The 26,931-nt window shown below is 48.0% G+C and overlaps 1 protein-coding gene across 1 annotated transcript in view; it reads right to left on the reverse strand.

Moving 5' to 3' along the window:
- Positions 1-26,931, reverse strand: part of Lerp (lysosomal enzyme receptor protein) — a 164,809-nt gene that overhangs the window by 40,660 nt on the left and 97,218 nt on the right. Inside the window, exons 22-25 of the mRNA XM_084605664.1 lie at positions 26,443-26,808; positions 25,429-25,480; positions 24,873-25,032; positions 8,651-8,777 (exon numbers count right to left, since the gene is read on the reverse strand). Coding sequence (XP_084461790.1) covers positions 8,651-8,777; positions 24,873-25,032; positions 25,429-25,480; positions 26,443-26,808 — 705 coding nt within the window. The remainder of the gene's footprint in view (positions 1-8,650; positions 8,778-24,872; positions 25,033-25,428; positions 25,481-26,442; positions 26,809-26,931) is intronic.

Consider the following 26,931-nt stretch of genomic DNA (forward strand, 5'->3'; position numbering starts at 1 on the left):
CCGCAGGAGCTATCAAGATAAATGTGCCCTGATGTTATCGCTGCGCAGCATCTTGGCACGCTGCCAAGAAATGAGCTGTGGATGAGAAGACCGAAACGGAGTGACGCGCGCCATCGACATGCAAGTGAAAACGCTCTCGATTTCTGATTTCTGCCGCGGCGACACAGAAACCTTGTTTTGAGCTGCTGCGGTGGCTCGAGCGGCGAGAGGGACACAGTTCCAAGTTTGAAAATTTTCGCTCTGTCGCTGCCGCATCGTCGCTGAGATCACTCAATCGCTTGCATGTGAGCGAGCTGGCCTTAACGCTTTTTTTTCTTTTTTTCAAATTCTCTGGTGCAACAGTGGAGAGTGGGTATATTATGCGAGTGGGTTGATTATGCGACAAATACGGTATCGTTTTTTCGCATCGTAAGTGCCGTCACAAGCCGATTTCTGTATATCGAATTATTGATATATCAAACTATTTCGCGATCCCCTTCGAGTTCGATATATCCGGGTTCAACTGTATCAGGTATATGCCCTGTGCAGAGCGACAGTCATGCCGCTAGTGGTGGAGTTGATAAGTAAATCCGAGAGTGCAGCCAGCCGCGTCGTCTGCTAGCAGTGTTTCTATGCAGTCATCGCGCCACGAATTCATTTTCACACGGCGTTTGCATTGTTGCATAAACAGTACCCACTGCCAGTGCACTGTGACACAAACTATGGGGCATCTCCAGCAATAGTTTTTACATTGGCAAATGTTTGATACCTATAAAAAACTTGCTGTAGGTTTTATTTACTCGTCCTAGCTTGGCAAGCAATACGACCGAGAGCCTTCCTGATGTGATGTGACATGTCCTTGATCCGAGTTCACTGCGTGTTACAAGCTGCTTGTAATTCCTGATATTTCGATATGAGTACTTGAAACAGTATCGGCGCCTCACTTGATTTTATGAAGATCGCTACCGTTCGCTTTTAGGTACAGGAAACAAAATACGTAGGTCACTCCGTAAACCTGTAATAGTTTATTTATTTAGTACAGTGCTGCCCATTTTTGTGGTACTTAATTTTTCAAGTCATTCTAAAGGTCTTGAGCACAAAGTAAAGGCGGATATGATGAGCGTCAGGTACGAGACTTAACAAATTAAAGACTATGCTCCAAGCGTATGGTACGTGCAATTAACGGCCTATAAGCGGTGCTTGTTAAGAGCCGCATTTCTAATTTTGTTCTTTTACCTAAGCGCATCAGCTTCTAATTTTGTCTTTTTACCTAAGCATAGAATTTATCGAAGGTTGCAAGTGCTCACTTTATCGCATTTCACCAATTTCAGACTACACGATATAAAACGCGTCATCACCGCGATCCAATCCACCGTCATATCTAATCACATGGGGGATGCTTTAAACATGAGGACGCTTAACTAAGCATCGCCTATAAAGAACGAAACGGGATTGCATTGCCAGACTCTGTTCGCATCGTGAATTCAGTAGGTCCACCTTCATTAAACTTGAACCAGACAGTCTTCGCGACCTATAAGCGTGTGTGTCTCGCAACACTTAAGTCCTGGGTTCAACTTCCACCCTCCCTCAAAGTTGACTATGTTTTCATTTCTGCTTAATTATCTTCTTTTCATTATGGAACTTATTTGTGAAATCTAGCGCCAGTCTGAACATTTCAAACTGCTCCTCAATTTTCTGTCAGGATTTTTTGCTCACTGCCAATGACAACAATGACACCAGGTTTTCTGCGACACAGGACCCTTAGCAACATTGCATTAAAGTTCTGTGAATTCGATGGATGAAGCGATATACCTAGAAGAGAGCACCGCTGGCACGATGTAGTGCCAGGTGACGCAGAATGTCTCGTATATATTGGGTTGAGGGGCGTTACCATGAGCAAATATTAAAAGACCTTGCAAAGCAAAGTAAACGAAAAGAAAAAAATACTGATTATTCTGTTGAAGTAATTGATCAGTCAATGCAACACACCACCAGTAAAGCAGGGCTCAAAAATGCAGCTGGTCATTTAGCGCTTGTTTGTAGGGGCATCTGGTGAATGTACGCATTAGTTTATCCCAGGTGGCAACATCAATGTTTTCACTTATACACAAAGGCCAACCTTAATTTTATGCTTTAAGTCACCGACAAAAAAAATCAACCGAAGCTAAAAAAAAAAAAAATTGCCACTGCGAACATCAGCAATCCTCGCAGCGATGCATGAGCCACAGCAGCTCCTATCCCGGAAGGACTTTTGAAAACTGCCGCCAGGCGACTTTCAGGGGTGCACCATAGGCGGTGCACAGGACGTATAGTGGCCACATAAGCTGAAGCAATTTCTTTTTTCTTCTAGCCATTCAATTACAGAGGTGAAATTAACAGCAGTCTTTTGCAGCCCCTTCTGTAGCTGAAGAAAATGCAACTTGTAGCAGAACACAAGTTTCATCTTTATAGCGCTTTTGAAAGCTCCAAAGCAAAAAATAAATATATGAAAAGAAATCTGCACAAAATGCGTAAACCATACTCTTGACACTGAAGCCGCAAGTAGTATGCCTCATCTTTAATTATTGTGAAGAGGTATGAAGTTGCACCACCTCGGCAAAATGAAAGAAGAAATCAGAAACGCTAGCTCAAGAATAAATGCAAGAGCCACCATCAGTTATACATTCCTTTGCAATACTGAGATAGCAGTACTAGCAGAGGAATCCCACCCAAATGTTCCTCACTTGGTGACATGCAGCGCGTTTAATGCTCTTGTATCTGCTCTGCTCTAAACAGCCCAGCGATGAATTCATTAACGTCAGATTTGGACAATGAGCAGTGATATAATTTTGGCAGCATTACTTTTTTTGGCACACCAATAATGCATGAATAATTTGAGCCAGCTTATTAAGTTGCATGTGAAAAATTTTGCAATGCTTTAATTCATTCACAACTGAGTGACTGTCATAACCAAAAGTGTATGAACCATGATTTCACAAGACAGGGAAACCTCAAGTTTCAGAAACCATGACAATGTTTTCATATGATGCTCCCACATGTTTAAATGCAGCGCAAGTTTTACTACACTAGCATACCTGCCAACACAGCAAGATCAAAAATCAGGAGATTTTATTCAGAACATGAAAGGGGGGGGGGGGGGGGCAGCGTTAACTTTTCATATAGTGCCGGAAGAGTCCTTTCGCAGGGCTTTTGCGGTGGCAGATTTAGCGAGCTTCAAAAATTCATCAGAATAGTTTTGTTCAAAGCATGGCTGAGACTGCTTGTGGCCCTTCACCAACAGCAATTGTTCGAGCGTTGTGTTGCACATCGATGAACGGAATTCAGTTCTTGTTTTCCTCACTGTGCTAAAAATCCTCTCGCACTGTGCATTGCTGTGTGGTATTACAAGAAAATCAAGTACCACCTTTGCAACTCGGCCAAACAGGAGCTTTCCATCACTGTTTTGCATTTTACCGACTTTTGCCCACTGGACATCACACCTTTCTTCCTTCAGAATATGCTCCGGAAGATTGTACGCCTGCAGCACAGCAAACTCAGCTTCCAGGGAATCCAACGCATCTTCAGCAGTCTCACTGCAGTCGTGAGGCAGCAGCTGGGGGAAGCATTGAACAAAAAAACGAAGACTTGAGAAAGATGCTTCAGAAATAAGATTCAGGTTGGCAACTTCAGCATGCTTCGCAGCTTGGTTCTCAAAAGGAAATTTGTGCCTGATGTAGTCGCACGCAGTGCTGAAATAACTGCGCACAGAAGCAAAAAATTCTGTCTTATCATTTAAATTAAGTTTCTCGACCAACGCTGTGGTGCGACTTCCGATGACCAGGTCATTGTCTCCTTTCTGGCAGCTAATATCTTGATGTAGAACATCAAGCGGAGAAGCAGCAGCCTTTACAGCTGTCGGCAGCACAAACCTTGCCAAAAGCTCTGTGAGGAGCTGCAGTAAAACAGGCCGCAGAATATGTATTTGTGGTGCCTGCGACTGCAGCTGGCAGTTAGCTTTCTCAAAAAGCGGGACCACACTTTTCAAAAAATATCCAAAAGCCAAGTTGATGTCACATGTCAAAAAATGGAGCAGTCTTTCTTCGCGAGATAAAGCAGCTTCTCTTGCAGTTTCAGATATAACTTTGGCTTTTTTTGCAGGTAGAACATCTTTCTTCTCTGTTATTGCTTTACGCTTGTGACTCGCACCATCAGGATTTTCACCTCCTGTTGATGTGGGCCTTCGAGGAATATGATAAGAATCTAAGAAGGATGGGCATCGCTTTTTTGTTTTTACCTCATTCAAGAAAAAACTGACCAGAGGTTTCCATTGGTCAAGCATTCTAGTGAGGCACTTGCCTAAAGACAACCAACGAGTTGGCACATGTTTCAAAATTTTTCGCACCTCCGTATTATGCATGTCTTGAAATTCTGAAAGTTTGTCTTTGCGTTTGGCACTTTTCTCCAAGTAGTAAAATACATCAACGAGGACCTCGTCGAACTTCACTGGCAAGCACGCTGCTCCTTTCTCAGCAGCCAGATTAATCAGATGACACGGGCAGCCAACAACAACTAAGTTTTCTTGAGCTTCCTTTAAGACTGCAGCGACGCCGCTTTTTTTCCCTAACATAACGTTTGCATTGTCGGCGCAAAACGCAATGCAGTTGGATACAGGCACGTCAACATTTTTCAATGCCTCCAACACGAGGTTACCTATTTTTCGTCCAGTTGCCTCCCCATGAAGTTCTTGAAGGCTCATTAGCCTACTGTCGATCTTCGAGCATTCTTCTACGTAGTAGGTCACTACAATCGGGTATATCTGTGCAGCACTGTCATTGCTACCGTCCACAGCAACAGCAAAAGCACGGTGTTTCAAGGCGTTTAACATCGTGCTTTGCACCTCTGAGGCCATTTCGCCCACGATTGCAGTCGCCTTGGTGCGTCCGCATCCATACCGCTTTGCTTCCTCAGACCGCGGAAACATTTTTCGTAAAAGAGGCCCAACATGGTCGCTGACACTTAGCGGCAGGTTATGTTCGATTAGGAAACCTGTAAAAAGGCACTCCGCACGTATCACACTTTTGTCGCAGTCCTTTTGCAGAAAGTTTGCTATGTTCCCTTGCTGGTCAGTGGCGCGAACGTTGCTCACATGCTTCGCTGTGGAAACGTGATGTTTCAAGTCACCTTTGCCGCCGTGACACACACTGACGTCGCATCCACACGTTGTGCAAAATGCGAAATGTTCGCCTTTTCTTGAAGTCACAAAACAAGGAAAGTCACAAGTATACGATCTCAAAAACTTCTGCAAATATTTCTTTTTCGGCTTTGAGAGCGCCATGATGTCGCGAACAACACAAGGATGTCGATCGTCACACAGTGGACCGCAGACACGCTAAGCCTACACACAGCAAGCGACAGCAACGGTGCACACAAGGGATGGCCTGAGAAAACATGTGCAGCCAAACGGCACCACTGGCTTTAGCTTTGATTTGGCTTCGGCTCGCTGCTAGCCAATGATGCTGATGGCGTTGCTGCTGCCGTTAACTTTGATGGGGGCGTTACGACGCGGCTGCAGATTCTGCGCCGAGATTTTTGCAAAAATGATTTCCGCGCGGGCTGAGGCAACTTTTCAGGAGATTTAGGCTAGTGATCGTACAATCGGAAGGTGCAGTGAAAAATCGGGAGTCTCCCGACTGAATCAGGAGAGTTGGCAGGTATGCACTAGTGATGCTGGTGCAGTCCCATAAGTGCAGTGATGTGAGCGCAAAGAACTGAACACATTAAAACAGAACTACACTGCAAAAGAGCCCACAGGCTGGCTCTTATGGGAGAGACCGGCACGAGCTGGCTCAGAAGTCTGTTTCAGACGTCCTTTTGGCCAAAAGGAACATTCTGAGATAAACACTGTGAAGGGCGAAAGTGGTCCTAGTATTGCTTGTATGCCACAGTTACGTCCACTCAGTTACAAACCATTTCCGTGAGCACAGTGCATTATGGGAACCGAAAAAGCAGGATAACTGGTGCCTGTTCCCATCACTGCTGCATAGTCACTATATTTAAAACCAACAGTCGGCTGCATCATGAAGTGATGCAATGACACACATAGGGGGGGGGGGTGCTGCCCTTACACTTTCCAATCTACAACAGCGAAGTGGCCATGGAGGCTCTCACAATGGCCGTCAACTAATTTCTTCCATGCAGAGCTTACCACTTTCGTGCACGTGCTTTTGAAACATGCTGGCGATCCATGTCAATCTAGTGTGCCCTGTTTAGAAATGCCACAATCTGACTAGTCCTGGGGAGGAGGAATATCCTTGCTTTTTGGACATTTTTGGGGGGCTTTGACTCAATGCATGGTACACATAAAATTAAAAAACAGACTCTGGTCACAAACTTACCGTATAAACGCGTGTAAGGGCCGCACTTCTTTTTCCAGACTCGAGGGCCAATTTTCGGGGTGCGGCCCTTGCACGGAATATACGAAAAAAAAAATTTTTTTTTCTACTAAAAACACACCAATCAGGGAACGAGCAGTACGGCATTTATTCTAGGCTCAATCTTCCCTCGTGGAGTCTTCCGACTCCGAGCTGTTGCTGTGCTCTGATGCATGGTCATTCCACAAGAAATAGTCTTCAGTCCTATCTAAACTGTTGGATATTCCGGTCACCTTAAAACTGCGGGATACAATGTCCGCAGACACTGAGTTCCATGCGGACACAATCCACCCAAGCACAGTTGCGAGCGGTGCCCTCTTGAGTCGTCCGGTCGGCGTCTCTTCGTGATCGTCGCTTGCCATCCACTCTCTGTACTGTCTTCGGAATTCTACCTTAAAAGGGCGATTAATGCTCACATCCAGGGGTTGCAGCATTCCGGTGAGGCCACCCGGAATCACGGCCATGTCTGTGCCGATACTGCGCAGGCGTTCTTTAACCCTATCCGTCAAGTGACCGCGGAAGCTGTCCAAGACGAGGAGCGACCGTTTGGCCAACATGGCGCCTGGGCGATTTTGCCATACGCTTTTAACCCAGTCGAGCACAAGCTCATCGTCCATCCAGCCCTTTTCTTGGGCTCGAACTACTACTCCCTTGGGGAAAGCGTCTTTAGGAACCCTTTTCCTTTTTAACACAACATAAGGGGGCAGCTTTCGTCCGTCCGCGGTGACGCACAGCATAACTGTGCACCGTTGGCGCTCCGCGCCGGTTGTCCGCACGACGACACTCTTCGTCCCTTTCACGTCAACTGTGCAGTTCTCGGGAGAGTCGTACCACACGGGGGTCTGATCGGCGTTCGCTATCTGTGACAATATGTAGTTGTGCTCGTGGCGCAGACCGATTACATATTTTTGAAAGCTGAGCACCTTGTCAGTATAGTCCTGCGGCAGCTGCTGGCACAGCGTGGTCCTTCGCCGAAGGGACAGGCCCTTCCTCTTTAAAAATCTTCGCATCCAGCCTGCACTAGCTTTGAAGTCGTCGCGCGGTATGCCTTTCGCACGCGCCAAGGCTTGCGCTTTCACCCGCAACATGTCCGTGGTTAACGTGTAGCCGTTGTTCCGCACTTCCATGGCGTAGCAGAGCAGCTCGTTCTCCAGTCCCGGAAACTTGCACGGTTTGCCTCGGAAGGCGCGCTTTTTGCAACTTGAGTTCTTCAGTGCATCTTTTTGTAGGCACCATCGTCGGACGCACTTCTCGTCCACGTCAAATTTTCTGCCCGCCGCACGCTTGCTGTGTTCAAGAGCAAACTCCACTACTTTCAGTTTAAAGCCGGCTGTGTAGCTATTCAGGTACTTGCCCATCGTGCTAAAGTTGCTACGCTGGGCGCAAGTTCATGAACAAAAGCAGACAGCGCACGAAAGCCACAACTAGAACAAACTGCCACGCTACAACTCGCGTGCCCTTGACAGCCACAATAAAATGGAGCTGGTGATACTGATGCCGATATGGATAGTGGTCGCGAGGGAGAAAAAGTTGACGATGATGACCCGCGGCCTCGGGCGTCATCTGTAGGCAGCACGTGGAAGCTCCTGTGCGCATGCATTGCGAGGGCTATTCCCGCGTGGGTCGTGGAAAGTTTGGGTGCGGCCCTTACAAGGATATTTTTTTTTTTAATATTTCCTTCGGAAAAACAGGGTGCGGCCCATACACGGGTGCGGCCCTTACACGCGTTTATACGGTATTCAAAACTTCGAATATTTCCGTACCCCTACTTTTGACACCGTCCTGGGATCAGTGTGCAGCTAATGTCAAGAAGCACTGGCTTCTGCCTGGCTCTACCTAAGGTTTATCAATGACCTTCTGGTGCAGGTGTGGTGCAAAGGTGAGCAAATACTTTTGCAGCAGGAGTTACCATTTGGCGCCGTTTGGTACAGCTGCTCCACCACTGAATTCACTGAATGTCACTTCTTGCTTGGGTAAATCAGTGGAAAGTTTTACTAAAGGATGCACTAGCTGAATTTTCTTTGCAGAAAAAGCCTGCAATTTTGCAAGAATGTAAGTTCAGATTTTTCAGACTTTTCCAGGCAGTGGAACACAACGTGTAGCTTAAAAGGGATGAGCTCCATTACAAAAGGTGATAGTACTGTATTCTGTCTTCTAAAACAAGTGATCAAAGGCAAGTGATAAGGCATCATTAAATATAGCACACTGAAGATAACATCACAGTGAAAGCAATTCACACAAGGACCAGCAATGATGCTTACTGGTGAGAGGATGAAGTACTGTGCAGTTGTCGTACACCGACTCTTCTGCCATGGGACAGGCATACACAGTGCGCCACTGGAAGTAGTAGGTGCACCCTTCCTCACGCAGAAGGATGGGATAGCCAGCCTGTAACATTTTGACAATAGGCATGAATAGGCTGCAACGTGACAATGATTATCTCTTACAACATTCTGTCTACCTTGCAACTTTTCTACTATTATGACTTCTCAATAATATAAAAATAAAATTTAACCTCATCATTTGAAAATTTTGATATTCGCAAAAACCTTGGACACCAAGCTTTCTTGACAACATTGGTTCTGACAACAACAAACTACATTTGTGCCAGCATGCATCGCATTTCTTTGCTCTCAAGAAACTGACCTAGCGAAGTCCACTTACACTCATATGCACCAGTAATGACGGGATGTCGCAACAACTGCACTGCCTGCCACAGAGGACATGCACCTCTCCTTTTGCAACCCTATTAATTAAACATTAGCAAAGAAAGGTAGCAAGATATTTAAAAAAATGCAAAAATGAGCCAAAAATGAGTGTACGAGCTCCTGGGGTGTCAGCAAATTTTGGGTGTCTGTGCTGCAGCAAAGGATTCTCTCCAGAACCGAGCAGAGTGCATTCTTAAATATTTTACACCTAGTCAGGCTGCCAGCTGCTGCCTGAATAGCTTACACCCTTACAGGCAAAAAAAAAAATAATTGGGAGACACTTCAAGGTGCACTAAACAGGAGGGAAAGCAGGCTCAAGCATTTTGAGCAAGTCAGGGAGCAGTTATAATGGCATTTTGGAGCAGCTTTGAAGCAATAAAATGAGTTTTGGAGCATTCAAATTATGTCTTGCAGCACACTACTAGGCTGTAATGCCCTTAATAATTTCAATATTCTGTTCCTGACAGACAAAATCCCTCCTTTTATCCCCTTTTATACAACGTTCAGTGCTTTTGCCGACTATGCATGCACCTCTGACAAGAAAAAGCAAATGGTCAAAACATGTAATGCTTAAAACAACACAGGCTGACCTAAGCAACAATTAGGAACAGACTTGAAGCAACGGAACGCTCGTTTATGCACCTCACAAATGAACAAGTTTAAGGTAAGGCTTCTGCCTATCTTGACTTGGCAGACTGAAAGGTGGAGTATAATATTTTGACACTTAAGCACGTCAAAATATTAGTTTGACCGTCAGAATATTAGTTATTAACTTTGGCGTTCAGATCAATGGGCACATTTCCGTATTTTGTGCATGTTCTTTGATCCTATGTTGTTTGAACACCCACAGACGTGCATACGCAAGCAGTGTTGGAATTGCCGCAGCTTTTGTCCAGTGTTGTGAGAGCAAGGAGCACATCGTAGTGTACGCGAGTCCCTCCTTTAGTAAGCCAGAGCGGAATTATACTGTCACAGAGCAGGAATGCCTCACTGTCGTTTTCGCTATACAACACTTTTGCTCGTATCTTTATGGACACTCCTTTACCCTTGTCATGGATCACCATGCCCTCTGCTGGTTAGTTAACCTAAGGGCCAGTGTGGCTGCCTTGCATGATGGGCCCTGCAACTACAAGAGTATGACTTCACAGTCACATACAAAACTGATCGTAAGCACGCTCATGCAGGCTGTCTTTCGAGTCTGCCTCTTCCTATGACAGAGTCTGACGCCAATGATTTCGTGAACTGCATCGTGTCTGTGTCCAGCTTTTCCCAACACCCCCACATTTGGTGAAGAACAGCAAAGGAATCCCACCTTAGAACCTCTCTTCGCAGCGGCTCAAGCTCGATCAGGTGCACAGTAATTTTGTGTGCGTGACTGCCTGCTCTGGAAGGAAAACTATTCCTCTACGGGCCCCCGCTTCCTCCTGGTTATTCAGAAGAGCCTACACCATCCGATTTTGCAGGCCATGCATGACGACCCTAGTTCCGGGCATCTTGGAACTGCGAAAGCGTTCCACTGCGCCCAGGAAAGCTTCTATTCTACTGGCCGAAAATGTGAGTACTAATGAGCAGTAAGTCACCAGCTGCACCCCAAGTCAGCGCTACAAACATCCCACAAGCGTGGCAGCGGGGCAGCTTCACCACGTCACACCCCCCAGTGCACCATTTGAACAAGTGGGCGTTGATCTCCTTGGCCCCCATCGCTAGCTGGTTTCAGACATTCATTCTCCAGCCAATAAAATCTCGCTCGTAACTATATGAAACAGAATTTTTCAATGAAAAACCTGCTACCGTCAGGTGCCCGACTCTGGTAGGTTTCTGTACTGGGCAGCTTCACAGCAAGTGGTGAAAGTTGGCTTCAATGTTTTTGGATTTGCATATCAGACACCCTGGACGACGATACAAATGATGGAGGGAGTAGGGACCACCCCAACCAGGATCCTCTGTAGTGCAACCTCCTCGCACGGGTGAGACCGCGAGAGAGAGAGAGAGAGAGTTACTGCACACGGATGCACATCACCACATGTGCAGCGTCGAAGGTGTTCCTTTCTTGATATAAGGCAAGTAGTATTGTCCAAATTAAGGAGCTGAGGCATCGATGTGTTCTCCGCATCACTAATACAAAGAGGTTTTAAGGTATTCTTTACATTGTGTCCAAAAACATTAAAAGAAGATTACTCCGAGTGTCTTCGTAGATTTTAGCATTTTCATTGTCCACTGTAGAGTGATGAGGTCAAGTCTCACAAAATCAAATAATATGCATATATTTATATTTCTGTGGACTCAATTTGCAGCCATGTTGTTTGAGACTAAAACCATAGTTCTCATGGCAACAAACAAAAAATAAGAGTGAAAAAATTCTCCAGAAGGCCTTTTAGTGCACCTAAGGGTACGATGCGGCTCCCCTAGCTCTCGTTCACGAAAATCCACTCTGCTAGTCAATCACTGATCCCTTAATTTGTGCACTTCACACATACCCATTAGCATACAGTTGTAAGCTATCACACCATGTGAAAGACTACCTAGCATATATATATATAATGTAGGTTTAATTTACACGTAGAGGATGGCGTCGAGGTCGGCGAGGAAGCGGGGCGATCAATGCCAGCATGATCTGCGTGATAGCAATCCCACAAACTTCTTCATTATCATCTGGCGAAGGGGTCCATCTTCTTCTTCGCAATGACCCCCAGAGAAAAAGGAGCTATCCTGGCGTCTTAAGGGGACGAAGATACAATGGGGTCATAGAACAGCTTAAGGCGCTGCACATGTATAGTCTCACGGCCACGGCGGTGGAAATCGGAAGATGTCTTAAGCGGCTTAACAATGTAGTTCACTGGTGAAGTGTGCTCAACAATACGGTAGGGCTCATGATACTTGGAGATGAGTTTTGTTGAGAGGCCGGGGCTGCTGGATGGAACCCACAGCTACACGAGTGAGCCGGGCTCAAAGTGTGCTGAATTCTTCTGATCGGTGTCATGGCGATATTTTTGGCGCCACTGAGAGTCTGTCGTGAACGACCGGGCAATCCGGCGGCATTCTTTGGCGTGATATGCAGCTTCGGTCACGGTGGTACATTCAGATGCGTCAGGGTTGTAGGGATGACAGTATCAAAGGGAGCAGATGGATGCCGACCGTAAAGCAAAAAGAACAGAGAGAAACCCATGATGAATTGCGCAGCAGTGTTGCACGCGTAGGTGATATAAGGAAGAACGTCCCAGTTCATGTGGTTGGACCAGACATACTTCGCGAGCATGTCACCGAGGGTACGATTAAATCATTCAGTAAGGCCGTTTGTTTGCAGGTGGCAGGCGTTGCATGTCTGGTGAATAATTTTACACTGAGCAAGTAGGGCTTGAACGACGTCAGATAAGAAAGCACGGCCTCTGTCGCTGAGCAATTCACGAGGAGCACCGTAACAGAGTTCAATAGGAAACCGGCCACATCACTGGCTGTTGCAGCTGGCAGTGCAGCGGTTTAAGCATATCGCGTTAAGTGGTCGGCAGCGACAATGACCTAGCGATTGCCATCAGCTATGTATGGAAGAGGGCCACAGAGGTCAACGCCAATGCAGTCGAAGGGTCTAAGTGGACATACGAGAGGCTGTAACTCATCAGCCGAACAGTGAGAGGCAGGTTTGCAACGTTTGCAAGTCAGCCACAATCGAATGTACCTAAGAACGGAGTTGTACACATCACACCAATAGGAATTCGAGTGTACGTCTTGAAAACTCCGGCGTGGCTGCACTAAGGATCGACGTGAAAAGCTGTACATATTTGAGTTTGTAGATGGTGTGAAACCACGAGGAGCCATTTCTGTCCGCTTGAGTTCATAGTGGGGAGCTTGGCAGTGAAGGGCGCGTGAAGGGGTAATCGCCGAATTGTTGGAGAGGAATTGTTAACAAGAAATGCGATCCATGGATCCTTTCGTTGTTCGGTGGGCATGTCACTGACGTCGAGAGAAGATGCCACGGAGTTCAAGATGGAGAGGCTGGCAAGGTCGGCTGGAAGCAGCGAGCGAGACAATGCGTTGGCGTCTTGATGCTTGTGACCAGACTGGTAAATAACACGGATATCTTATTCTTGAAGACGAAGAGCCCACCGTGCGAAGCGGCCAGAGGGGTCCTTGAGCGATGAAAGCCAGCAGAGGGCATGATGGTCCGTGACTACATTAAAAGAGCGGCGGTAAAGGTAAGGGCGAAACTTTGCGAGTGCTCAGACAATGGCCAAGTACTCCTTTTCTGTTGCATAGTTCGCTTCAGCTTTCGCGAGGGTACAGCTAAGTAAGAGAATATTCACCGAAGCCAGAGGGGCGCTGAGCAAACACAGCACCGAGGCCGACACCACTGGCATCTGCGTGCACTTCGCTGGGCGCCTGAGGGTCAAAATGGCGCAGTATGGGAGGGGCTGTGAAGAGGCGGCACAATGTGTTGTAGTAGGCGTCGCATACTGGTGACCACAGCGAGAAATCTGAGTTATTGCCCCGGAGCTGAATCAGCGGGGTGACAATGGAAGTAATGTTCCGTATAAAACGCCGAAAATATGAGCACAGGCCCAAAAACTCCTTAGTTGCTTAATGGTAGTAGGCTTCGGAAATGCAGTTACAGCTCGAAGTTTGGTAGGATCAGGGCGGATACCCTCCTTGGACACAACATGGCCGAAAATGGTCAGCTCACGAGCAGCGAAACAACACTTCTTCAAGTTGAGCTGCAGACCGGCATTCGCAAGACATGTCAAGACCTGCTTCAGGCGAGAAAGGTGGGTCGCAAAGTCCGGCGAGAACACCACAATGTCAAGGTAACAGAGATAAGTCTTCCACTTCAGGCCACACAGAATTGTATCCATCGTACGCTCGAATGTAGCAGAGGCATTACAGAGACCGAAAGGCATGACGGTAAATTCAATGAGGCCATCGGGGGTGACAAATGCGGTTTTTGGGCGATTTTCCGCAGCCATGGGCACCTTCCACTAACCAGATAGTAAATCGAGCGAAGAAAAGAGTTCAAGAGCCTTGCAAACAGTCCAATGCATCATCTATACGCGGAAGAGGGTAGACGTGTTTCCGTGTGATAATGTTTAGGCGATGGTAGTCAACGCAGAAGCGAATAGAGCCATCTTTCTTCATCAGGACGACAGGGGAGGACCACAGACTATTAGAGGGCTCAATCACACCATTCTGAAGCATATTGTTACGGACGCGCAAGGAGGAGGAAGCGGGCAGTGGCGCGGGCAGAAGCGCTCACGCTAGACCCGCCAACCATTCATTAAACCTCATCTCACGGTCATCCAACATCTTCTCTCTGTCCTCTGTTCTCCTGTGTTCACCTGCTTGCCGCCACGTAACATTTGGTAGAGGTGCGTGGTGGTCATCCCCATCCTCTTTTTGGAGCATAGACGCCATCTTTAAGCCGGGACCGTCGACCGAGGGCCCAGGGACATCGCCGAGCAGCTTTGCCCCAGCCCTTCAAGCCCAGACCTGACCAACTACCACCGCCCAGCCCCCAGCCCTGACCTGAAGACAAGGAGAACAGACAGACCAATCAGAACCGAGACGAAGGACCCGAAAGACCCGAATAACCCGAAGGAACCGATGGACATGAAAACACAACCCCCGCCCAAGCTGCCCGACGTGACCTCGAGCCATCGGTCCCATGGACTCTGGTGACGGATGGTTGACAGCTCCAGGGCAGGCGGATCACCCACGCATCAGACATCATACCGGCTGTATCATATCAGTGCCGGTGCCAGTTTGTTATCACCAGCTCATGTGAAACGTGCTGCAGTGCCTCCTCTCTTCCTAACCCTGCCTTCTCTCCCCACGGTCCTATATATGCACGAGCCGTAATAAATCTGGGGGTTGTTCCCTGACGGTGCCGTTCGTCATTCCGGTCGACTGCTCGATACATGGTGTCAGAAGTGGGATAGCCACCTTCGTCCGAAAGCAGCGGTGGCGGTTGCCGACTACAAGAGCAAGAATGGAAAGCATCAGACCACCGGAACAACTGCGCATCACTGGAGACGGCGGTAAGAGCTGGAGCATCTTCAAGCAGAAGTTTGAAATATTTTGGCAAGCAACGTCATGCAGTGAAAAGCCAAGATCCAGTGCCGTGAAAACTGCACAGCTTCTCAGCTTTGCGGGTGAAGACGCGTTAGAAGTCTTCAATAACTTGACGTTTGCCACAGGGGAAAGCAAAGAGGACTTTGATACAGTGGTCGCAAAGTTCGAGTCGTACTGCGTCGAGCAGCAAAATGACGTTCACGAGCGATACATATTTCGCACTCGCATTCAAGAAAAAGGGGAGTCCTTCGAGCAGTTTCTTCGGGATCTTAAGAAACAAGCCAGGCATTGCAACTTTGGCACAATGGTCAACGACATGGTGCACGATCAAATAGTTTTTGGCACAAACTCTCCCAAACTTCGGGAGAAGATGCTAAGGGACAAAAAGTTGACGCTTGAAAAAGCTGTTGCTTTATGCAAGACGGCGGAGACTGCAGCCCGTCAAAACGAAGTTTGGAACGCAGGAAAAGAAGAGACGGACGTGGATGCCGTTTACTCGAGCACGCATACTTCAAAAGCCTCGAGACGTCCTCAACGAGACAGCCGGTGTACTCGCTGCGGCCGAGTACACGCCCCTCGCCGTTGCGCAGCATATGGAAAGACATGCTACTCATGCCATGGGCTGAACCACTTCGCGTCTTGCTGCAGAACTGCGGGTGTAAATGAGATTCAGCAAGAATAAAGCTTCGAAGTGCTAACCGTCGCTGTTGGAACCGTCGACAGCAACCGCGAGTGACGCATCAAGGCGAAGATGGGCAGCCGAGAAGTGGTGTTTAAAGTTGACACTGGCTCACAAGCTAACATCATACCCTTGTCGGTGTACCGCAAGTTACGTATGGCTGCATTGCAACCCAGTAATACCACACTCCGGTCTTATAACGGTGGGCTCACCAAGCATTGCGGCGTGGTTGCAACAAGCATACTAGTTGGAGACAGAGAGGTGGCCGCTGACTTTTTTGTGGTAAGAAAGGACCACCAAGCCATTTTGGGACTTGAAACAAGCGAGCGATTGGGCCTGATCCAACGAGCGGTAGAGGCAGTCACGACCACAGCGGGAGGCGTAGCCCAGCAGTTTCCTGGACTGTTCAAGGGGACCAGATGCCTTCAGCGAAAACACAGAATAACGCTCCGCAAGGACGCCGTACCCATCGTACAGCCGGCGCGAAGAGTGCCACTGTCTCTTCAGCAACCGCTGCGTGCCGAACTGGACAGAATGGAACAAGAGGGCATCGTACGGAAAATGAACAACCCGACCGACTGGGTAAGCCAATTAGTCATTGTGCGCAAAAAAGACGGCAAGTTGAGAGTATGTCTTGACCCCAGGAAGATTAACGAGAGTCTGAAACGAGAGCACTACCAGATGCCTCGTCGAGAAGACATTGAGGCGGAGCTGGCAGGCGCGAAATGTTTCTCTCGTTTGGATGCGAATGCGGGGTTTCACCAAATTCCGCTCGATGAGGACTCGTCAAAAATATGCACTTTCGCGACGCCCTTCGGACGCTATTGTTTTCTACGCCTTCCGTTCGGCATAGCCTCAGCCAGCGAAGTGTTCCAGAAAGCGCTGAATGAGATATTTGATGGCCTCCCAGGTGTGCGAGTGTATGTCGACGATGTTCTAATTTGGGGTGCAACTAGGGCAGAGCATGACGAATGGCTGCATAACGTCCTAAGGGCGGCTGAAGGGGCAGGACTGACCTTTAATGAGGCAAAATGTCAGTTCGGTGTTGAAGAAATTGCATTCTTGGGCGACATTATTAGCAGCAGAGGCATAAGACCAAACCACACCCTCGTGAAGTGCCTTCTAGAAATGCCAAAACCGAAAGATAAACAAGCGGTGCTGAGAATGCTTGGCGTTGTGAACTACTTTAGCAAATACTTACCAGCACTAGCTCAGCAAACGACAGCGTTGTGGTCCCTTATCAAGCAGAATGCGCTGTTTGAGTGGACACTTAATCATGAGAAGGACTGGCAGGACATTTGCAAAGCATTGACCAAAGCACTTCTTCTGGCAATATTTGACCCAACTATGGAAACGAAAGTGACATCAGACGCATCACAAGCTGGCATAGGCTCAGCCCTGTTACAGCGTCATGGGGCTACCTTCAGACCGGTAGCATATGTATCTCGAGTCCTGACAGAAGCCGAGCAACGATATTCACAAATTGAGAAAGAAGCACTTGCCCTTGTCTTTGGTTGCGAAAAAATTCCATCATTTTGTGTATGGCCATCCAATATCTTTAGAAAGTGACCACCGGCCGCTAATGGATATCGCTAAGAAAGTAATTGGGGACATGCCGCCTAGAGTGCAGCGTTTCTTTTTGCGGCTTTTGAAGTACAACTACGTGTTATCGTATGTTCCTGGCAAACAGATGGAGCTCGCCGATATGCTGTCAAGGTCGCCGCTTCCTGCTGATGTCGTCGCTGTGGACACGGATGATGTCGAAGTGCACGCCATCAATGTCCTATCGTCAACCGTGAGTGAAAGAACAAGGACGCGCCTTGTGCGTGAGACATCGGCGGATCCCTATCTGCAGGGTGTGATCGAGCGCATTTCGACAGGCAGGCATATAGACGGGTGTTTGAAGCCTATCGCGCCGGAGCTATCAGTTGTGAACGGCGTACTCATGAAGGGCACCAGGGTCATAATTCCAACAAGCATGCGTGCCGAGATATTGCAGCGCATTCATGCAGGCCACCTCGGTATAGCCAAGAGCAAAGCAAGAGCTAGGCTACTGATTTACTGGCCTGGGATGAACTCTGACATAGAATCATTGAACCAGAAGTGTGGAATCTGCAGGAAGTACGCCTACAGTCAGCCAGCAGAACCACTAATGCTTCGTTCAACGCCGAATCAAGCTTGGCAGCGTGTTGGTGCCGATATATTTCAGTACGGGGGAAAGTACTATTTGTGCGCCTATGACGCAGTGCCAAATTTCCCGGATGTAGAAAAGCTCTATGATCTGAGTGCGAACACATTGACAAGCTCAGTGCAATGTTTTCAAGATATGGCATCCCAGCTGAACTTTGCACCGATAATGGACCTCAATTTTCTAGCCGCGAGTTTGCATGTTTTTCGAAACTGTACGACTTTAATCACACTACATCCAGCCCACAATTTCCGCGCTCAAATGGTCTTGCTGAAAAGGGCGTGCAGGTGATCAAAAGGATTCTTAAGAAGACAAGCGAAAGAAATGAAGATTTTTGGCTTGGTGTATTAAATTACAGGACGAGTCCATTGGAAGACGGCCGATCGCCTGCAGAGCTGCTTCAAGGAAGAAGTCTTCGCACTCCATTACCTGACTTCCGCCCGCAGCCGACCATCCAGGTCGGCAAGCACAAGCAGTCGAGCCAGAACAGCCGGAACCTGCCAGCCCTTGCAGAAGGTGATGTCGTACGGATAAAAGGGTCCTCTTGGGAAAGAAAAGCTAAAGTGATATCACCTGCCGGACCACGGTCCTATCACGTTCAAACCGGCGGAAGCATCTTGAGGCGCAACCGGCAGCACTTGCTCGCCACAAGGGAGCGCTTCACCTCATACTCATCGGACGGCAGCGAATCTGCTGACGACCTACCGGCTGGAGCCCAGCATGTCACCTCATCACCTCAGGAGCCTACAGCCACTTCTGCGACGGCACAGCCTCCCCTCCCAAGGCGATCCACGCGACCCACAAGGCAACCCATGCGTTTAGGCTATGACAGGAACTTTCAACAAATCACCAACGACTGATTTTTATTATTAAAGGGAGGGGGATGTATCATATCAGTGCCGATACCCGTTTGTTATCACCAGCTCATGTGAAACGTGCGCACTGCCTCCTCTCTTCCTAACCCTGCCTTCTCTCCCCACGGTCCTAAATATGCACGAGCCGTAATAAAGCTGGGGGTTGTTCCCTGACGGTGCCGTTCGTCATTCCGGCCGACTGTTCGATACACCGGCAAGCTGTTCTATTCTTCCATCTTCTTCTTCAAGCATCTAGACACGCTCATCATCATGCCATGGATTCATAAACCTCAGTAAACTTCCTCATCCACGATCAGGACGATCACTCGATGGCCCTGGGTTATGTTACGGACGCGCAAGGAGGAGGAAGCGGGCAGTGACGCGGGCAGGAGCGCTTGCGCTAGGCCCGCCAACCATTCATTAAACGTTCTCCTGTGCTCACCGGCTTACCGCCACGTAACAATATTTTTGAACTTTGGCTTCAATAACTTGGTGCTCAAAGGTAGACACTCAGTAGGGGCGCTGACGCAGAGGAACATGGGAACCGGTATCAATATGATGGGCGACAGTTGTACGGCTCAAAGCAGGCTGGTGAGAATCGAATGAAGAACGGAACTGATGAAGCAGTGTGAGAAGGTCACCAGACATTCACCGATGCATTCACCGAGATGCAGGGACACTGTAAATGAGAACGGAATAGAAATCCAGAGCGCGGTGAGGTCAGCTGATATAGAAAGTGCGGCCTAAGGCAGGGGACGATTTTTGCGGTTTAGAAAGATGGGTGATGGGGTGAAAAGCACCTCGGTACTGCGGGAAAAAGCACAAGTGCTGGGCACAAGAATAAAAGAGCACGCAGGAAGGTCAGTATCTTCGGCAAAGACGACTTTGGGAAAAGGAACGTCCGGTGACGGTTAGTCAAGCACAAAAAACTCCAGTTCGGCACGAGCACCGTTGATACAGTCGAACCTGGATATATCGAACTCGAAGGGGATCGCGAAATAGTTCGATATATCAATAATTCGATATACAGAAATCGGCTTGAGACGCCACTTGCAATCGTAAAAAATGATACGGTATTTGTCCTGTAGTCAATCCACTCGAATAATGAACAGACTCCCCATTTTTGCCCCCGAGAACTTTAAAAAAAAAAGAAGAAAAAAAAAAAAAAGGCATTCGACCGTCGCATCCACAGCTCATTTATTGGCAGCGCGCCAAGATGCTGCGCAGCGATAACGTCACGACGTGTTTATCTTTTAACTATACTTTTCATAGATCCTACGATGGCATGGAGCGAACTTGGCAGAGTGCCCACGTGATCGCTTGATTGCACCAGCCTGGTTCGATTTATCGTGCCACGCTTGGGGTGGGGCGGGCGTAATCCACTGCTACAAAATCATTGGCAAGCGTGATAGCTGCAAATGCCGTTTGGAGCGAACAATGCTAAAAGCTGGTGGCATGATAGCAGCAGACCGCATGCTTTCGTTGATTATAGATGCAAGAATGAACGACTCTCGAAAAAAAAAAAACTGTCGCTTCTTAACGTTTGCAGCTGCCATAGCTTACGCTGCACCGCACATTCAGCACGTCCACCCCCAAGAACAACTCGCACAAAAGAAAAAAAAATTGCCGCTTCTTAACCTCCGCAGCCGCCATAGCATACGTTCAGCATGACGGCAATAAACTACTCTCGCAAAAAAAAAAAAGATCTGTCGCTATTTAGCGTCCGCAGCCGCTGTAGCTTACGCACGTTCAGCACGAGACGAGATGCACATCGCAAACCAGCCGCCGCGCGCAGAGCGTTCACAACACACACTGGAGAAGCGTCTGCCACGGGCTGAGCTGGCTTGTCCGCGCATGCGTAGTGCATGCTGCTGTGAAAAAAGACCGGGAAAGAGAGAGGAAGGGGAGAGATAAAGCTCAGCAGAAGAGTGGGCACACCCTTGCACTTCGCTCTATCGTGTTTTTCCCCTCTCCCGAACACCACGGCTGCATTGGTGCCCTCTCATTCCTTCACCCACATGACATGACTTGGGGGAAGGGCGCGGTGCTGCCCTAGACCAGCCGTCGCCGTGCTGTGCTCTCTCATTAACATCACGTGGCAAATGGCCGAGGTCATGCGATCGTCTTTGGGGGAGGCGCACCGTCCAATGCGTGGTGCGGAGTTCGATATACGACGCAGCTTTCCTATACTTTGAAATGGGACTTTCAAGGGGATATTCCGTGAGTTCGATATACCCAAAATTGGAAATATCCGGATTCGATATATTTGGGTTCGACTGTACACACACGCACGCACACACACACACACACACACACACACACACACACACACACACACACACACACACACACACACACACACACACACACACACACACACACACACACACACACACACACTCCATCCCGGATATACTGAATTATTGCCTATATCGAACAGTTGAAAAATCCCCTCGGGAATCCCATGCAAAAGTATACCGCTATTGTTCGCGTATAGAAAACTCCCGCACACCGGCATATCGATATATTGAACTCCGTGCTGCGCCGCGCCCCGTAAAGTGCGCTTCTCTTCACACAGCTCGAGATGTTCCCGCGATCTCTCGCGCGCCGCCCCGCACTCTGAGAAAGGGGTGTAAGGTTAAAAGGCATGTGACGAGGAGCACTTGGAGTGCGATTGAGTGTGAAAGGGAAAGGAGAAGAGGAAAACCATGCTGACCGCAGGCGCCCGTTTCCTGTGTGTTGGTAGCAGACACCACTGGTGCAACGAGACTAACGAGGTCAATGCAGCTTGGGCTTGTGGTAGTGCGGAGCCGTGCATCTTTTGATTCACTTTGCTCCTTTTATTCATGAGGTCAACACGAAGGCTTGAGACTCTTGTGGTAGTGCGGAGCCGTGCATCTTTTGATTCACTTTGCTCCTTTTATTCATGAGGTCAACACGAAGGCTTGAGACTCTTGTGGTGCAGTGCGTTTTTCTTTTCACTTTTGGCACATGTTCCGTAGCCATGGCCGCAAAAAAATGCAAGAATTTGGATTTGTCAACAAAGGCGGACATCATTCAACGGGTGGAGACTGGTGAGAAAAAGCCTGTTGCCACGATGTTCGGGATTCCTCGCAACACCCTGAGTACAATCCTCAAGAACAAGGCCAATATTAAGCTGAAGGAAGTGCAGTCCAGTCACCCTCGAGCGTGTCGTGTGCATGCCCCAACCTTTGACAAGGTCGAGAAGGCATTGTACGTCTGGATTTTGGAGACACGTGACAAGAACATACCTGTTGACGGCCCAATGCTCATGGAAAGGCCAAATGGTTTGCTGTGGCCTTCGGAGAAGAAAGCTTCAATGGTGGCACTGGTTGGCAGCAGCGATTTAAGAGTCGCTACAGCATCGTCGGAAAGACCCTTTCGGGCGAAAGCGAGGCAATTAGCAGAAGTGACACGAAGAAGTGGCTGTCCAATGAGTGGCCAAATATTTCCGACAGCTTTTCACCATCGGAAATATTCAACACAGGTGAGACGGCACTGTTTTGGCAAATGCTTCCGAACAAGACACTGCATCTGAAGGGCACTGTATGCCATGGTGGAAAGAACAGCAAAGTGCGCATATTGATTTTGCATGCTGCAAATATGGATGGGTCATGTAAACTACGGCGTTTTGTTATCGGAAAGAGCAGGTAGCCACGCTGTTTTAAGACCGCAAAGGGTTCCCGGTTCGATACGCATCCAATAAGAAAGCATGGATGACACGAGATTTTTTTCGTTGAGTGGTTCCAGGCTGGGATGCCGAACTGGAGAAGTCTGACCGCAAAGTTTGTCTTCTTCTTGACAATTGTTCAGCCCATCACGTCGTCTTTCCGTTAAAGCAGATCACCCTCAAGTTTCTGCCGCCGAACACAACGGCAAAACTTCAGCCTCTCGACTAAGGCATTGTGAAAGCGTTTAAGGTTGGCTGCAGACGACTGGTGCAGAGGCTCCTAATCAACCTACGATTGGGAATCGAACTAAAGGTGGACCTCCTCGGAACCATTCAAATGCTGGTTGATGCTTGGAACGACGTGAAGAAAAAATATGGCCGATTTGAATAGTTAATCAAATATGAAGTAGGTGCGTAGCCCCGCTTATCCCCACTATACCTTTCATGCATACACTTCAGCGATTTACACTCTCTCCAAAATCTTCCCTCAGCTCACGCAAGAGGTGGCCAACAGTCACAAAGACAAACAACGCCAGCGGTTGCACGGTTGCCAAGAAAATCGCGTTCAAATATCCTAGTCGCAGCTTGATTTTTCGCGAGCCTCTCAGTGGCGTGTACCTTTCTGGCAGCAGCCTTCGCTTGCAGTTGAGCATCTCGTTGCCCTGGAGTTTCTACCGTACGTTTCTTCCTCTTCGCTTCGGCATCCATTTCACGCCGACGCTCAGTGTCTTGAGCCGTTTCGTGAGCCCGCTCGGCACGTTTCCTCGTTCTTTGTGCTTCTAAATTCTTGCACAGTTTAGCTGCAACACCAAATTCAGTAGACTCATGTTCCCGCTGCCTTCGTAATCATTGTGCTTTAGCACGTCGAGCCCGGCGAACCTGCGCCGCAATGCCAGATGGACCGGCTTCGCCCATTGCGACGTTAAGCACACGCACACACGCTTGTGCAACGCTGCCCTGGGACGGCCGCCACGTCCGCAACTGACACGCCCCTCTCTCACTGTCACTTTCTAACTGGGTGCATCATGCTGTCGCTCCGCCCCCTCAGTGTTAGATCGCGGGATGTAGGCGTCGCCACTTTCCCTTCCTCCTCTCAAGTTCACGGAGAGATTGATGGACAGAGAAAGAGAGAAGCTTCTACTACAGCTCCGAGGCTGCTCCACCTCCTCAATGCTGAGACGCGCGCGTAGCCACCTTCTCTTTCTCCGCTTCAAGTTCACGAAGAGAGAGAGAGAGTGAGCAGCTTCGGGTAGACCCCGGCGAAATCCGTGATTACGGCTAGTAGTGCTACGCACTAAAACAAAATTGTGAACTGCTTCCGCAAAGCAGGTTTTGTGGTGGCTGCAGACGACGGGTGTGTTGACAGTGAAGATGACGCTGGATGCCTGGACAAGGAATTTCACAAGCTCTCTGCATTCCCAGGCGCCATCCCAAGCGGCATTACAGCATGCAATTTCGTCAGTGCTGACGATGGCCTGCAACCTCTAGTGGATCGTGCTGATGCGGAGATTGTGGCTGACATCATCGGTGCCGAGGACACAGACTCTAGCAGTGGCGAAGGTTCTGACAAAAGGACCAACCCTCATGCAATGCAGCTAACTTGCATCAGCTTTCAGCGTCATTCGCCACTGTTGTGGCACAATGGAAGGAGCTGGCCTTTCTCATTTGGACACTGTCAACAAGCTAGAGGACTGCTTAATGAACTTGATGGTGAAGAAGAAGCAACCAAAGGTCAGATTTGTTTCTTCCGAAATAGTGCTCTGGTCATTGCACTGTGTTTTCGTTTTGTACGCGCCTTGGAGACACAAATAGATAAGTTCCCGTTAGTCACGACATTGGCAAACTGCCTTGAGATGTGTGTTAGATAAGGTTTTGACATGCACATTTTATATTTTCAAGTATCGATATATCAAACTATTTCGCGATTTCCTTCAAGTTTGATATATCCGGGATCGACTCTCTGTCTGTCTGTCTGTCTGTCTGTGTGTGTGTGTGTGTGCGCGCGCATGTATAAAGATAAAGCTCTGCCTTAACCAAGCCATTTGAACGTGCAGTGTGTCACTCTCGATACAAGGGTCCCGGGAGGAGACTCCCCTGACACCGGAGCTACCATGTCACATGGTCTCATGACATCGCACAATTCACTGACTAATCATTGGCCTGCCTAGCCACCTGCCAGCTACCTCCTGCCAGAGGCATGCTCGAGATTTTTTGCCCACAACACCGGTGTAGATGTCGAAAACCGGTTTTTATAAGGAATGAGGCCTGTAACACTGTCCCAATGAAACAAGAAAGGAGATGCCCACCTTTATGTTGTGGTCACACTCAAACTCGATTACAGTCTGCATCCGAACGGGGGCACTGCGCGAACTCCTCCGGTTGCAGATGTCGCCCGCTGCGTACCTGATCTTGACAATGCCGTCCTCAAAGACTGGGGGCGACTGCACTTGGCCTATGTTCTGGGTGCTGCAAGGGGGCAAAGAGGCAGCAGGGGCATGGCTGACTCCAGGTAAAGGGGCACGAAGCAAGTATACCAACAATGAGCCAACCAATGCACTATGATACACATGAACTAAAAATATAAGAACAAATTAAAGCTGCAATGACTAGAAGCAAAGCATGCACATGCAAGCCTCAAGCACAATGCATATCAGAGATGCAGTGAATGTAAGCACCATCATAGCAAAAAAAAAAAAAAATCCTTTCTTAACATCACTATGCAGAAAAAGTATTATCAGGAATCAATGTCAACACCTCCCTGAAATTCCGCTCATTACTTACAGAACACAACCTGCGCAAGAAGAAAGCAAAAATGAAGAGAAACACAACAGGCCTACTGGCATGCTTAAGTCAGGAACTCACATATGGGGCTTCAGAACAGCACAGGCACCAGCACTTTTCACACAAGCGGAACCTGGAAAACCAAGACCAATCCAAACCAGATAAGCAAGAAAGAAAGAGATTCAAGAAAGCACTACTCGGGATGACAGTAGAGAACAAGACGTGTGTGTAATTTTAATTCATAATTTTGTATGGTGAAAAATTCAGAGATGGCTGCCCTATTAGTCCCATCTATTTCAGTGCACAGAGCATTAACATGTCTTGCATCAAAACCTTTAATGAAGTGAAAAAAATCTATGCGCAAGTGCTAAAAAAAAAAAAAAAAGAAACAAGATAATTTACTCACGGGGAAGAGCTTGAAAAAGCACAAAATAGACAAGCAGAAAACAAAATCAGAAGCATGAAGTAAAACAATTCTATAGGTAGTCAGCACTACCGAACATTCATGCGCCACTTGTTTTGCCTTCAGTTAAGACAACGCTTCCATACCATCGTGATTACTCCTGTAGTTTCTGGCACATGAAACTCTGCACATTGGCTAACCTACCACTGGTAATGTCTCATTCCTTAATCAGCACAAATTCTAAAAAAGCAATAGCAATCTACTGCTGAAGCATGTCTTATTCAAGACAAAATACGAAATATTAATCATGCAGCAACTGCTACGTTACATATTTCAATGCTATGGACACATTAATGTCCTACAAATTCAAACAAGCATAAAAGTCCTTGTCGGTACTTTCAATTTTCTCTTGTAGATATTAAATGAGTTTTCCAGCTACCTGATCTAGAGCAAAATAATTGCAAAACACAATGTGAGTGGTTAGTTCCATTGACCTTCACTAGGAGCTCTTGTCTCCTACAAAAGTTTCACTGAATATGCTTACTGACAGAAGCCAGGCATAGGTTCCATAATGGCACACTATCAAGACAGTGGCTACTCACAGTGGTGTGTGGTGTGGAAAGTAACTGACCCCGCGATTTCATTGAAATTTTCACCAACATAGATGTATGCAAGCTAAGGCTCATAATTACCTGCGCTATAGATGACGCTTCGGCAAACATTGATGACATACTTCGTGCCAGTGGGTGTTTTGATGACGTAGTTCTCCCGGGGGTCCGACAATGGTGACAGGTCAACAATGCCAGCATCACCAAGTGAAACGCTGCACTCACTCTTAACAACTGGTGGGCAGGCAAGTGTCGTGCGCCACACAAATGTGTAGGTGCAGTCTTCCGATTCTGACACAAATTCGGGGCCCTCCCAGCCAATTGTTGAATGGTCGCACACGAAAGTGATGATGGAAGTGCGGTTGAAACTTCCTTTGCAGCCACCTGCACCTTCGGCATATGTGAGCGTCACGAGCCCATTCCTGTAGATTAGTGTGCTGTTGGGCTTGCCTGGAAATCAAATGCATACCACTGTGCATAAAGCTGAATATTACCTATACTCAACAAACACTTATACATACACACACAAAATGAATTAGAGGTCCCTGAAAGAGAGACATTCGACTGCTGATA

This window comes from Amblyomma maculatum, chromosome 1 (assembly GCF_055883805.1).
Source record: "Amblyomma maculatum isolate TAMU_Amacu chromosome 1, ASM5588380v1, whole genome shotgun sequence".
NCBI classification, from domain to species: Eukaryota; Metazoa; Arthropoda; class Arachnida; order Ixodida; family Ixodidae; genus Amblyomma; species Amblyomma maculatum.